At 39.0% G+C, this 12,694-nt stretch overlaps 1 protein-coding gene across 2 annotated transcripts in view; it reads right to left on the bottom strand.

Annotated features, from left to right (window-relative positions):
• si:dkey-237h12.3 (teneurin-3) overlaps window positions 1-12,694 on the bottom strand; it is a 177,233-nt gene that overhangs the window by 34,991 nt on the left and 129,548 nt on the right. For both annotated transcript variants that reach the window (XM_063494038.1, XM_063494044.1), the window contains 5 exons: window positions 6,569-6,754; window positions 3,888-3,908; window positions 3,370-3,393; window positions 2,077-2,223; window positions 1,321-1,537 (listed from right to left, as the gene is read on the bottom strand). In XM_063494038.1, the coding sequence (XP_063350108.1) occupies window positions 1,321-1,537; window positions 2,077-2,223; window positions 3,370-3,393; window positions 3,888-3,908; window positions 6,569-6,754 (595 nt within the window). The remainder of the gene's footprint in view (window positions 1-1,320; window positions 1,538-2,076; window positions 2,224-3,369; window positions 3,394-3,887; window positions 3,909-6,568; window positions 6,755-12,694) is intronic.

The raw sequence follows: 12,694 nt of genomic DNA, 5'->3' as shown, positions 1-12,694 counted from the left end.
TGCTCTTTACATCAAACTTTTCAGTCATACAAAAACCACTAAAAATCAAATTCATGCAATGAGCTCAAGAAAAAGACGTAGGCATAGTGCAAGGTGTCACAATGAATAAAAGGAGTCCTGAAAAACAAAAAAAGTTTCAGCTTTTATGCCCATCAGTGTCAAAATGTCTCAGAAGCACAATAAATCTGTGTGGGTAGAATGTGGGGTAAATATATCTAGTGGTGCATGTCAAAGAGTCGAAATCCAAAAGACTAAACTTCTTGAGGAATGTGAGGAAAAAAAATAACACAATAATAAAACAAAAGAATAGTTTTTGAGCAGCTTTGCGAGGTTACACTAAACATTTCTGTGTGCAGTTTTTGTTTCTGTGCGTCCAGAGACCTGAGCAGTGTTTGGTTAATTGGTGATTACCCAATTAACACACTCATTGTCTGTCCAGGGCGTACCCTGCCTCTCACCGTATGACAGATGGGCTAGGCTCTAGCCCCGCCCCCATGACCCTGAAGTGGATAAGCAGAGGAGAATGTAGAAAACGGGTATAACTGTGATGCTGTTTTTCAGGGTCATCAAAGTGATTTCCATTTTACATTCTCCAGGTTAAAATGACTGCCTGCATAGAATTTCATGGCAGTGTATCATAGTTGGTTTCAGTGAGCAGCCAAACAACTGACAAATTTGCCTTTCACCGTGGCTAATAATTACAGGAAACTTTCTGCAATCCTGTACCTTCTTATAAAACAGAAATGTCACCTTTATGAGTTATGAACTAAAGAAGTGACTCATTGTCATCAAAGTGGTCATCATGTACAACATTGCAGCAACAGGATTTTTCTAATAGATTTTTTCAGTCAGTAATAACTTGACAAAATTATCCGTGTTTGATGTTTTTTGATGGAAGAACAGTTTTAAATGAGGTCTCTGTTATACAAACAGTGTGTGACGGGCAGCTCACTGATGCAAAAATTAAATTATGCTGTACTTTCCTTTTTCAATTTGGAAAATCACATGGTCCTGTTATCTGGGTTTAAGCAGTCTAATCCTTATGTTTTTAAAGTCATAAGGGCTGATTTTAACAGGGAGCAAGCTTATTCCTGAACCACTTAATCCCAACTTGTAAAATAAATAAATAAAACCGTGTGGCAACCAAGCGACTGTAAACAGGCTTGTCACTTTGACTGCAAAGACAAAGATGTGAGATACTATGACATTTTCGAGGGGCTGCACAAACACAGGTGTGCCTCTCTACCGGTAATGAGACAGCAAACAGCTACCTCGATCCAAATAATTAAAAAGCTGTCAGTAACTCATTAAGCTGCTTACCTGCTGTTGAAAGGGTTATCCCTAGGTATCACGTGACTGCCACTGGGGCCGATCAAAAAACTGACGCGTTCATAAAAGCTCTTAGAAGAAGACTGGGCGGCTGAACTCTGGCTCTGGCTTGCGATGGCAGCTGGGTCAGGTGAGCCACGACAGTAGGTCTGACCCTGGCAGGCAATCTGAGTGCAGCAGTCTGGATCCATGCAGTCGATGAGCCCATCTGGAAAACAGGAGGGGCGGTCAAGACAGGGAGGAAAAGCTCGGTTGACCTGGATATGTTTGGGTTTGACGAAGGAAAACATAAGCATCTCTATTACTGTGTTCACCTCTGATACACAAAGATGACTTCTTACATGAACTTAAGTTCATTAAAGCACCAACAGAGATCCTGCACTGACACAGAGTGTGAAGTGTCTGTCGCCACACGCGAACCTCAAAAGTTCTGGGGTTGTTGATTAGGCCAAGGAGAAGTTCATTAGAAATCCAGCTTGCAGAGTTTTAATATATAGTGCCAACAAGTCTTTATAATTGATCTACTGTATATTTTAAAGCATGCTGTTTAACAATCTGCTCTGCCTCTACATTAGCATATTCTTTCCAGTGATGTTTTATGTATGATTGATTTGTTTTGTTTGTTTGCAGTGTCACCGAGGAGCCACATCAAAGCCAGTTTTCTGTCTGGTGCAATAAGAGATACGCACCAGTTTTTTTTTCCGAGGCTAAAAAGACAATTTGTATGAAGCTTTTACTTCTTCCTACCTCCCTCGTTATCCTTGCCATCTGAACAGAGCGTTTCGGTCGCTACATCGCATCCCAGCCCTCTCCATCCTGACTGGCAGATGCAGTGCCAGACGTTTTGATCCAGGACGCACCTCCCATTGTTGTTGCACAGCCCGGGGCAGCCGTCTGTCAACACATCACGTATATGTCAAACAGCCAAACGCATCAGGACGAGGAAATCAGGATGAGAAGGCGAGGAAGGGGTGAGAAGACAAGAGCGAAAGGGGCTTTTAGAGTGGACGGAGGAGAAGGAGGGACAAAAATGATTTAAAAAAAAAAAAAGACAGTAATAAGTGAACATATGGTACAATACACCTCCAACAGGACTGGGGATGGGGGGCGGGGGAGGTGGGGAGTTGTGAGGCGTTACGGTCGTTTCACATGAGTTTTACTATAATGTGCAACCACAGCGTAAAGTGAAATGTATGGGATAAAAGGACGACAAACCATCTCAGTTGTTTACTTACTGTTGAAAAGCCAGTGGGAGATGCTGCGAATGCTTGTTGAGTCAAATGCTCACAGCAGTGATTTTGTGTTTAAATCAAAGTCTGGATGGCTCTTTTTGAAGTAGCATCTTTTAAGGTTACATGGATCCTCATACTGTGATTTTTAAATGAACTGCAGTCTCTTAATGTCAATTCCCCAACAATTTTCTTGTTTATATGTGAATCAGAATTTCAAGGATCTCGCTCTTCTTCTTCTTCTTTTTTTAGTTAAAAGTTGCACAAATCCCATTTAAGAGGCTCGAAACACTGTCTTGGAAGTTCACTGCTTTTTCTTTTTTTTTGCCTGAATATAATTAAAGCAGGAGTAGTACATTGCAGATGTTAGAAGCACTCATGTGAAGTAACAGCAACATCAAAGGGAAGAGGAAGTGTATGTAAATAGCAGGGAGAAGAGTGAGAAGAGGAGGGAGGGTCTAGAGTCTCCACATTTACAGAAAACAGTGCACTTGCTGCCAGATCGCATTCCTTTTAGTGGAGGGTGAAGACAGGGAGCCCAAACATGACTAAACCACACCAGTTCAGGGCGTTTAATCTGGCAGACACAGGGAATTAAGACAGGGAGGAGAAGGGACCGTGGAGTCTGGTGTGAGACTGGTAAGGACGGACAGGAAATGAGGGGACATATCGAGGGGAGCAGGATCACAGCAGAAACATTATGATCGACTTGGACATAAAACAGGTGTATATACGCCGTGCTAGGAAAGACAAAGAGCAGGGAGGGATTGTTCGTGACAATCTCCCTTGGGGGGGTAGTGGTTCAATTTACCTTTATATCCTATCTTGACTGCTCCTATTACACAACCGAGGAAAGGGAAACATTTGGAAAAGAAAATTACTTATCGCTGTGGTGGCAGAGAGCTAAGACTGACAAACACATTTACTTATTGTAACTTACAGGGAGTACAAAAAGTGGAAACCGTGGTTGGCATAAAGCTGATGTACCTGCCAACTTGGTTTAAATATTTGGAAAAGAAGCTTTGCAGGTAGTTTTCCCGAAGATTATCGCTGTCCTCCCCACGTGTTAGCTGCTGCTCTAATTTCAATCTCTCTCCTCTGTATGTATCACAGTGGTTATGGTGATTGAGCCGAATAGCTAATATTAAGCATGAGTGACAGGATGTTATTGATATTACTGAAAGAGAGGGAAGCAGCGAGCTCACCCATTGCTAACACAGTTCACATTTTTTAAGCAAAATAAAGGTGTTCAGCTGGCTCAGAAAAAAAATATCTAGCGTGAAGTGTATAATTCTCAAGTGTAAAGTGGGTTTTTTTTTGTTTTGTTACCTGATACTCTTGAATCCAGGGCTAATACATGTAAGCCAAGACGGAGTTGCAAAGAGACAGACAGGCAGGCATACAAACATAAAATAGAAAAGAGAATGGACATAAGAAGAAGTTAGTTAAAGATATGTAAATAGGAGGGAAAAAACTGACAAGTAGGACATTTATGTAAGAGAAGAAGAAGAAAGAGAAGCAGCATATTTAGAGGAATGGATCCACAGTTTTGCTACATCAAGAGGAAACATCTAGCATTTAAAAAGTGAGTGTAGATGTTAATTAAAGCACTAAGTGATTAATCAGAATTATAGATGCCGATAGTTATTTGTATTGTGTCTACAGGAAGCAACATAAAAGAATTCGGCAATATGTGCCCAGTGAAATATTCATTTTAAAACTCTCCAGCTGCTTTACTTTGCCATAGAAAGATGGTCTAAAATAACGGCGAGCGCACTGTTTCTCTTTATATCTGTGTGTTATAACACTCTTTGTTGTCAGAGTGTATGAGCCAGTTTCATCTGGGTCTGCTTCAAAACATTTTACTGTCTGCTTGTCAGGAGTATAGGCTCGGCCTCATTCCAATATGAATGCATCATGAAGCAGAATACTATGCTTCCTTATTTATTTTTTTTTCCCATCATCTCTCCTTCAGCGATTTTAACAACAGCGTGCCAACGAACCAGCAGCACACAAAGACAAATCAAAAACACCTTAGCGGAAAACTGCAGTACTGAGAAAGCAGCGACAATGGGTTAAGCCTTGCATATGAAACAGGATCTAGATCCATGTGACAATAGAATGGCCAAGGAAGTCCTCTATTCAAGCTCTGACCATGTAATGTGATTAAAAGGCGCTTTGTGCAAATGGCAGTTATTCAGGGTTTGAAAGACAAAATAGGCTCCCAGTTGTCCAAGAAAAGGTAACGCACTGCCTATTCATTGACCCTGCATCCAAAGCAAGGAGTTACTTTCCTGCTGGGAACCTTAAACAGAAGGAAGGAAAGAAAGCGAAAATGGATGATGCACAGTCGGCCCTGAGGAGGGAAAGATTAATAAGATCAGGAATGTGACCCCTCCAACAACTCCCTCACTGCAATCTCGTCTCCCCTTGGAGATGGATTTGCGCTGCGGACAGCGGGATTGCTGATGAGAGAACTTGTAAATACATAATTAGGGTTCAAGAGTTTGGAGTGCTAGATCTTTGTTTCAGAGAGAATGTGTCGTCATTGAGAGGTTGGAAATTACACTTGGGGGAATGCTGCTTGAAGCGGCGGGTCAAGGTTTAACTACAGGACCTTTGACAAAGGGTAAGGTGTGAAGGAAGCTTGAGTTAAAGGTCAATAGGAAGTGACATCTCAGAACTCATTATCCTCATTAATGCCAGGTGAAGCACTGCCATTTCAGAAAAATGATATTCCAAAGAGGCCTACCCGTGGCTTTTTGGCTCCCTAAATACCTGCCCTTGACTCACTAAAAGAGGCGTCACTTCAGCAGGCGAAAGGTTGAATATCTAAACCGATGCTCTAAATTACAAAGTTAATTGTAATACGGCGTCGCAAGAAGATTTTTTTTCTTCTCTCTAAAGAGACGAGATAACATCTGTGCGTAAGATCCCGGCGCTTCTTTTTTTAAACTTGGAAAATGTTTCGTTACATCTTGGTTTAAAAGCAAAACTGGCAACATTGTAACAGAAATTCATTTTGTCAAGTTTCTCTCTGTTTCCAAGATTTAATTCTAGTTTTAATCCACCTCCAGTACATTTATACTCACCACAATATTTGACAGCAGGTAAAAGACAAATAGATTTGTTGAACAGAAGCTGGTGGCCAAAAGGATCAGCAGCCAACAAAAAAAAATTAAAAATAAATAATCAAATTAATCTAATTAATAACAATGAACGGAATGAATACATTAAAAAATGGTGTTATTATGTTCAGTATAGTCACCGAAGCTAGTGGGGGTGGAAGCACTCAAAGCTTTTACTGAAAAAGCAGCAAGACCGTGTAAATACAGTCACTCTGAAGGAAAATCCGACACTAAAATGCCCAGTAATGATTGTAAAAGTGTTTATACCATAAAATTTGGATTATTATATTCTCCAGCACCTAAATATTTACACGAGAAGTGCTTTGTTATTGCATCTGGTTAATTATTGAGACAAAAAGGTTTTATATAGTTTCAAAAATGCGACAGGTTTGATAAACTGATGTTAAAAATACGTAATAAACATGTAGCAGAGTAAATCTTTTTGAGTTACCCTCCAACGCTGACTGTGTCTGACAGACATTTAGAAGAAATGTTATAAGACACAGAAATGTTTAGAAGATATATAAATATATAAATAAGCATTAAAAAAAGGAAGATAAGGATGAAGATCCTGGATATAGTGTTCGGTTCAGTGATCTCTGAAAATTGGATTGCAAGACGCAGTTGTTTACCTCTAAGCTCTGTGAATATCATCAAAAACTACTCATCACTTGCCATGCTAAGGTAGTTGTATTGAAAAGGTAAGCAGCGACAGCAGTACCACAATCTGTGCCTGATGCTTGAAGCTGCGCTGAAAATACTGACATTCACACTCCAGAGCTGCCCTTTTAAATCTGCCCATAAATGAATTTCCTCTGCAGTTTGTGCCCTTCTGTCAAGGGTGTGTAGGTGTACGGTACTGTATGTGTCACCATGGCTCACCGATGGTGCAGTGTTCACCCGTCCAGCCCTGGTGGCAGTCACACTTGCCCTCTCGGCAGACTCCGTGGTCGATGCAGCGTGGGTGACAGTCCCTCTGCTCACATTCTGGTCCTGTCCAGCCTTCCTCGCAGTGACACACACCACTTATGCAGGAGCCGTGGGGGCCACAGTCCACCACACACACCTCTGTTGCAAAACAAAGAGCCATGGAGACATGTAGCTTCTGTTCCTTGAAAAGTCTTTTTTTTTTCCTCCCTTCTAGACTCGTGTATTTTTGTATGCTGAATAGATGCATCTGCCAACGCAGAAAAAAACGCTCTGATGTTTGCTAAGTGTGAGCTTCCTCAGTTAAAGTGGGCCAATAAGTTTAACTGTAAACAAGACATAAAAACCGTGCAAGAAAAATCCCGACACTGCAAGGCAACTACTTCAATGTCTGACACTATTTCATCTAAAGAGAGTCAAAATTACTGCTATCTGTTAAAGGAATGTTTAAGACGCATCGTTATACATGGGAAATGTCAGGCCTTTGCTGCTTTCTTGTGCGATATGGATCTCGGTGGACTTGTTGTGGAAACAATTGTTTTTAAAAAGAGTGTAGACTGGAATGCACGACAGACATAAAAAAATAATAATTTGCATAGAAAAAAATGTCCTTTTAAGTTTTATCCTGCTGCTACTTTACCAAAATGCACACTGAGTGGTAAGAAAAAATAATATTTCTTCATCTACAATTTATCATATTAATCTTGACATACGACATGATCACTTTTATGGATCCAGGTGAAAATCCTATGTTTCCCATGTAGCCTTTAAACGACTCTACACAGCAATATGCACGGAGTGTACTGAAACTAGTTCAAATGCACACTGAAGAAATGAAAAATTAAAGGTTATAACATTCAAATATTCTGTATGTCGCATTGGAGCACTCGTGTTGGCCACACCTCCCACATTCCTTTCGCCTCTCAGCAAGGTGCAGACAAACAAAGAAACAAAGAAAGAGAAAAAGCTCTGAAAACATAAGATTCAGCCATTTGTTTGCACCATTTTGAATCTCTGAGTTCGGTATTTGGGGAGTTGCCATGTTGTAGTCTGGAGCCAGAAACAGCCATATTTTGATGAAAGGGTAGAGTGCCAAGTTATCAGCTAAGGCTAGCAGGGTGCATTCATACACTATATGGATGCATCACACAGATAAGTACCTGCTAATTAGCACCAACATAAATAATAACATGCCATCTGTCATAAGGGCGAGTGGAAGCAAGTGGATGGATGGATAAATAATACTAGAAATTCACTGATTGACAAAAAAACAAAGAAATACGAAGAGAAAAAAACAGCGAGACCTCTAGCATGATCTTAAATAACCGTCCACAAAAAACGTAAAATTTGAAAGATAATTAAATTTAAAATGTTCTAAAAGGATCAAACACTACAAACATGGAGGATAGCTCCAGTTCAGTGACTCAAATTAGCCGTCTGTCATCCCACAACCTGTCTTTCAGAGAAGCCCCTCTCCTAATCCGCTTGTTAAGCAGTGCTGTATCAATCCTGTTTCGTGGTCCAAGGTCCTGCTGCAGTCTTTTTAACGTGTCGCAATGCTTTATGTCTTGTTTTATTTAATAGAAAGAATCATTTTCTATGACTATGTGGATGCTTCAGAAAAAGATCATGGCCCTTTCACACAAAAAGCGACACACTGTGCGCCGACCGCTAGGTTGACCAGGTCAGAAATTATGGTTGCACTGGCTGCTGCACTCTGCCTATAATACGGAATTTCTGTCTATTACATGAGCCTGCTCTGGTCATTCTGTGTTTCTATTGGTTGTGTGAATGTTTGTCATACTGTACTGCTGTCAAAAGTCAACCATAGCAGGTGCTCTTCGACTATCGTGCGCTTCACTGTTGATATTAAGCTTTGGATCATGACTTTTTCCACAGTAATTCAAACAATACATCAATATATTCAAAACCATCCTCATGATGTGGATGTGATAATCTCAGACGTTCTATTAATAGAAGTTTCATCTGTTTTCAGCATTTTTCTTACTTTATGATGTTGGGCTTTACCCGTTTACCCTCAACAAAACCTTCTACTAAGTGAAAAAATAAATTATATATTATTTATCATTTGATTCTAAGTCAGGTAACCCACCTTTACTAACTCTTCAAATGTTCTTGTTATTTATTTTTGCATTTCTGTTTATGTCCATAATGATAGAAAAGCCATTTTTGTTGTTGTTTTTTTCCCGAAATACTTCAATCAGAAAATATTCTATCATCTTTAGCAGGAAACTAAAGAGCTAACTTCTTGCAAAGTTCCAACTCCACTAAACTTTGTAAATCCTGTTTTCATAGCTTCTTGGATGTTAAACTTTATTGAAAAACCTGGGAGAACAGCCACACTGATTATTTTATTGGAGCTGAAAGAATTCAGACTGTTTTTAACTTTAGCCGCCCCTCAGTGTTTGATTTTGGGAACCAAAGGAGACTTTGGACCTGGAAGTGACGTCAGACTTAACCGGCGGATAATACATTAGAAAATAATCCCATTAAAAAAAAACTTCTTTCTTTTGTACTAGCCTGTAAACATGCTTTTCTTCTTCTCTCAAGTTTGGCCTTTTAACATGGAAGTCTATGAAGGTTTATCTGCTTTCCGAGCCCAATACAAGTTGCCGTTGGAAGAAATGGGCACCTTGGACTTTTCTCTTTTTTTCCCCTTAACCTGAGAAGTTGCTTTGTGCTACTTCTTTAGATAGCAAAGTGTATAAAATAATCACTTTATTAACATTCCGAACTTTTATATATAGACTCTTTATAGGTATATAAAAATAAGCACTTGGTCTTCTTATTAATAACGTATGACTCATTCGACATCTAGCTGATAGGAAATTTATTTCTCAATAACACCTTTCTCCCATTTTCAGTAAAAGTAATGCTCATGACAGTATCATAATAAAAGGACATTTATTTCAAGCACGTGCACAATCAAGGTAATTTTTCGCTTTTGCTGTAGCTCCTGTAACTATTTTTTTTAATTCAAATTATTTCACAAACTGTTTTTTTTTTTTTTTTACAAGTGTGGTTACCATCAAATGAAACAAAGCCTGTCATCACCATAAAAGCATTGAACAATGAAACACTGCAATTACTGTGCATCTAAAAACTTCTAAAACAACCACTTTTATGGTTTTACATATTACGAACACTCATTTGCATGGCGTCTTGGCAGACTGAGGCGAGGGTTATGGATTTAAGTGGGTTCTTATAAAATGTTAGATCAACATGTCTTCAAGTATGGAGTTCTAAAAAAAACTGAGCAGCTGTTATAAATCTGTGTTATCTTTACAAAATTCAAATGATTGAATCCATGGGTGGTAAGTAAATCAGTCTGTACCAGGCTAAAGCTAATGCTCAACAATCTGTGGCTGCTCTTGTCTGGGAATAAGAAATGTTGATTTCCTGGAACTAAGAGCTTCTATCAAAGCTTTCGAACAGAAGAGCCATAAAGCTTTCTGCTGTGACAATAGCCGTCAGTGTGCGAGACGAAAGAAGCTCAAGTATGTCCTCAAATTTTAAGTGACTATAAATGCTCTAGAAAATTTAGAGCCGCATGACGAAAAAGTTTGGTGCTTTTTTAAAACTTGGTATAGCTGTCAGTGAAAGCAAATTAGCCAGCATCATTCTGCTGCCCAAAATGTAACAAGTCTTAGATGTTCATGTTTTTTTTTCTTTTAAAACCAATCCACCCCTGCTGCTTTTCCTATGTTCATCCCCTTTACTGAGGCTCTTTTAACTCTCTGTTCCAGCATTCTGAATAGAGTTTTTCTTCGATTGACGGACCTTGGATGGTTCTGATTAAGCTGAGCCGACATTGTAGAATATTAAGTGTGCCTCTGGAGAGGAGTCATTCAATTCCAAAGGAATACCTCCTTCCCATAGAATCTATGCAATCAATTTTTCATTAGTCCAAAAGTGTTTATCTGCCTTTAACATGCCCCTGACTGAGAGGTTGTGGGCGGTCGATTCATGCTACGCGCTTGTTAATTAAAGTTTATTTAATTAAAGAAGAACCGCAGCATTAATTACGAAGGAATTCTCCACCCACCCAGGTGAGTAAACTCCCTAAGTTGTGGACCGCACTGAGGCCACCCTCACTATTGACAAGCCTGAGATATCTTGCTGAGTGAGAGGATTGTGTTTGAAATGTCAAAAGGTTTAATAGAATAACAAATTACTTCTCTTTCAAAAAACAGAAAATAAAGTGAGACACAAAAGAAAAGAAGAAATCTTTTTCACCAACAAAATTCCTCTTTTTTTTTTCTTGAGCGCCAACCAAACTGGCTACATGCTGCTTCAAAAAGCCTGCACAGGCATCTCAAACGTACCATCCAGCCTTCTTACGCTTTAATTTCTGCTTGAAGTTCAGCCAAAAGTAATATATTCAACAGCCTTTTATACTGACGGAAACAAACTCCAACTTTCTGGTTTTAATTGTTTGACTCAGCATGTGTTTTTCTCTGGTTTTAACACACACACACACACACAGAAATAGTGTATTCCGAGAGGGGGGAACTGCAAATAAATCATCTAAATCTCACGCACAGATAACCGATGGGAGGGGCCAGCCTTTGAACTATCATGTCACCTACCTGTGTCGATAGATAAACCGCCTGAATGCAAACCTGGTAACAAATGAAAAGGGTGTGCTGTGAGCAGCTGGGAATACTAATTGTTCTCATCTCCTCGAAAATAAACCTAAAGCTGCAGCAAAACTACATTGCATTTGTGATGTTAAAAATACATTTGTGTTGCTCTTCAAGAAGAACATATGCCAGGTCACACAAAAGTAGCGTGGAGTCGATGCTTTTGTTCTTAACATATGCTGTGTTTATAATCTGCACATGCTACAAGTGTTCACTACACAACTTTGATGGTGTGATCACATCAGCAGTTTGAGTTATTCAGCCTATGACAAAATGAGGCAGTTGCCTTTTTTTCCTTTAAAAAAAATAAAATCATTTAGGTTCAAACTGGTAAGCAAATCAAAACCCATAACATCAGTTCTGGTAATCCAATTTAAGCAAAGTCATATGCTGGTTTTGTAGGTTTTTTAACAAAGAAAGTTTAGGAAGAAAAGCAAAGCATGAACTTAGCAGAACTAGGACAGATTTCAGTCTAGACTTCTTAGTTCTTATGTCCAAACATGAGTGACTCCTGCTATCAGACGTCATTATTTGTCTCCTTATATCCAACAAAGCCTTTGTATCGGGTTTGTTTCCTGGAGTCAGGTGAAATTACTTTCTTACTTTCACTTGGTAAACAGCTGAGATTTCGGGGGTTTTTTCTGATATTTTAGAGTGTTTGTGTCATGTAAACAGACATTTGGTATTGTTATTCCCATTTGCCCATTTGGGAACACTTCCTCATCATAAAACATACTGTCTTTAGTTGAAAATGTTGTATTGTGAAAATAAACAAGAAACGGGGTGGTATAAAAAAGGTGTAACCAACAGCAGTGCTCATAAAACACCAAAGCAACATGTATTCATGGCTCTTCAGATGAGAAATGTCAGTCAGCCAAACTCCTATTCATCATTATCTGTTGGTGCAGTCCCAGGCTATGATTCAGTGGAACTCAACAAATGAATAATTTTGTTTCCTTTATGCTTTATGTGTGAGAAAGCTGAGAAACACTGATTTATGACTGATTTAAATAGTTCATTCCAAAATGTGGCATATTCATTTAGGAAAACAAATTGTTCTTCAATGTTCTTTTAATGATATTTCAAAAACATCAGTGATAAATTACCTCAAATTGTGTCGTTTTTTTTGTAAATTATTAGAGATCAAATCATAAATCATACAAATTTCTCTTCTAATTCCTTTTTTTAAATTTCTATTCAAAATTTAAATAATTGTTGCTTAGGTTTCTTAATAAGATAACCAGAAGTAGATGCACCGCACTGTGCGAGACAGCTTTTATTTCAACTTAAAACCGGTAATAAAGGCTTATACATCTGCTGTTTTGGATACCCGGTGTCTGTGCACAGCAAGAGGGGGAGTTTATTTGGAATACACGCAGACAAATGTGGTACCAATTACTCGTTAGAGAAACTTCTT

Source organism: Pelmatolapia mariae, linkage group LG2 (assembly GCF_036321145.2).
Source record: "Pelmatolapia mariae isolate MD_Pm_ZW linkage group LG2, Pm_UMD_F_2, whole genome shotgun sequence".
Taxonomy (NCBI): domain Eukaryota; kingdom Metazoa; phylum Chordata; class Actinopteri; order Cichliformes; family Cichlidae; genus Pelmatolapia; species Pelmatolapia mariae.
The sequence above is the reverse complement of the archived record's forward strand: the minus strand, read 5'-3'. Positions and strand labels throughout refer to the sequence as shown.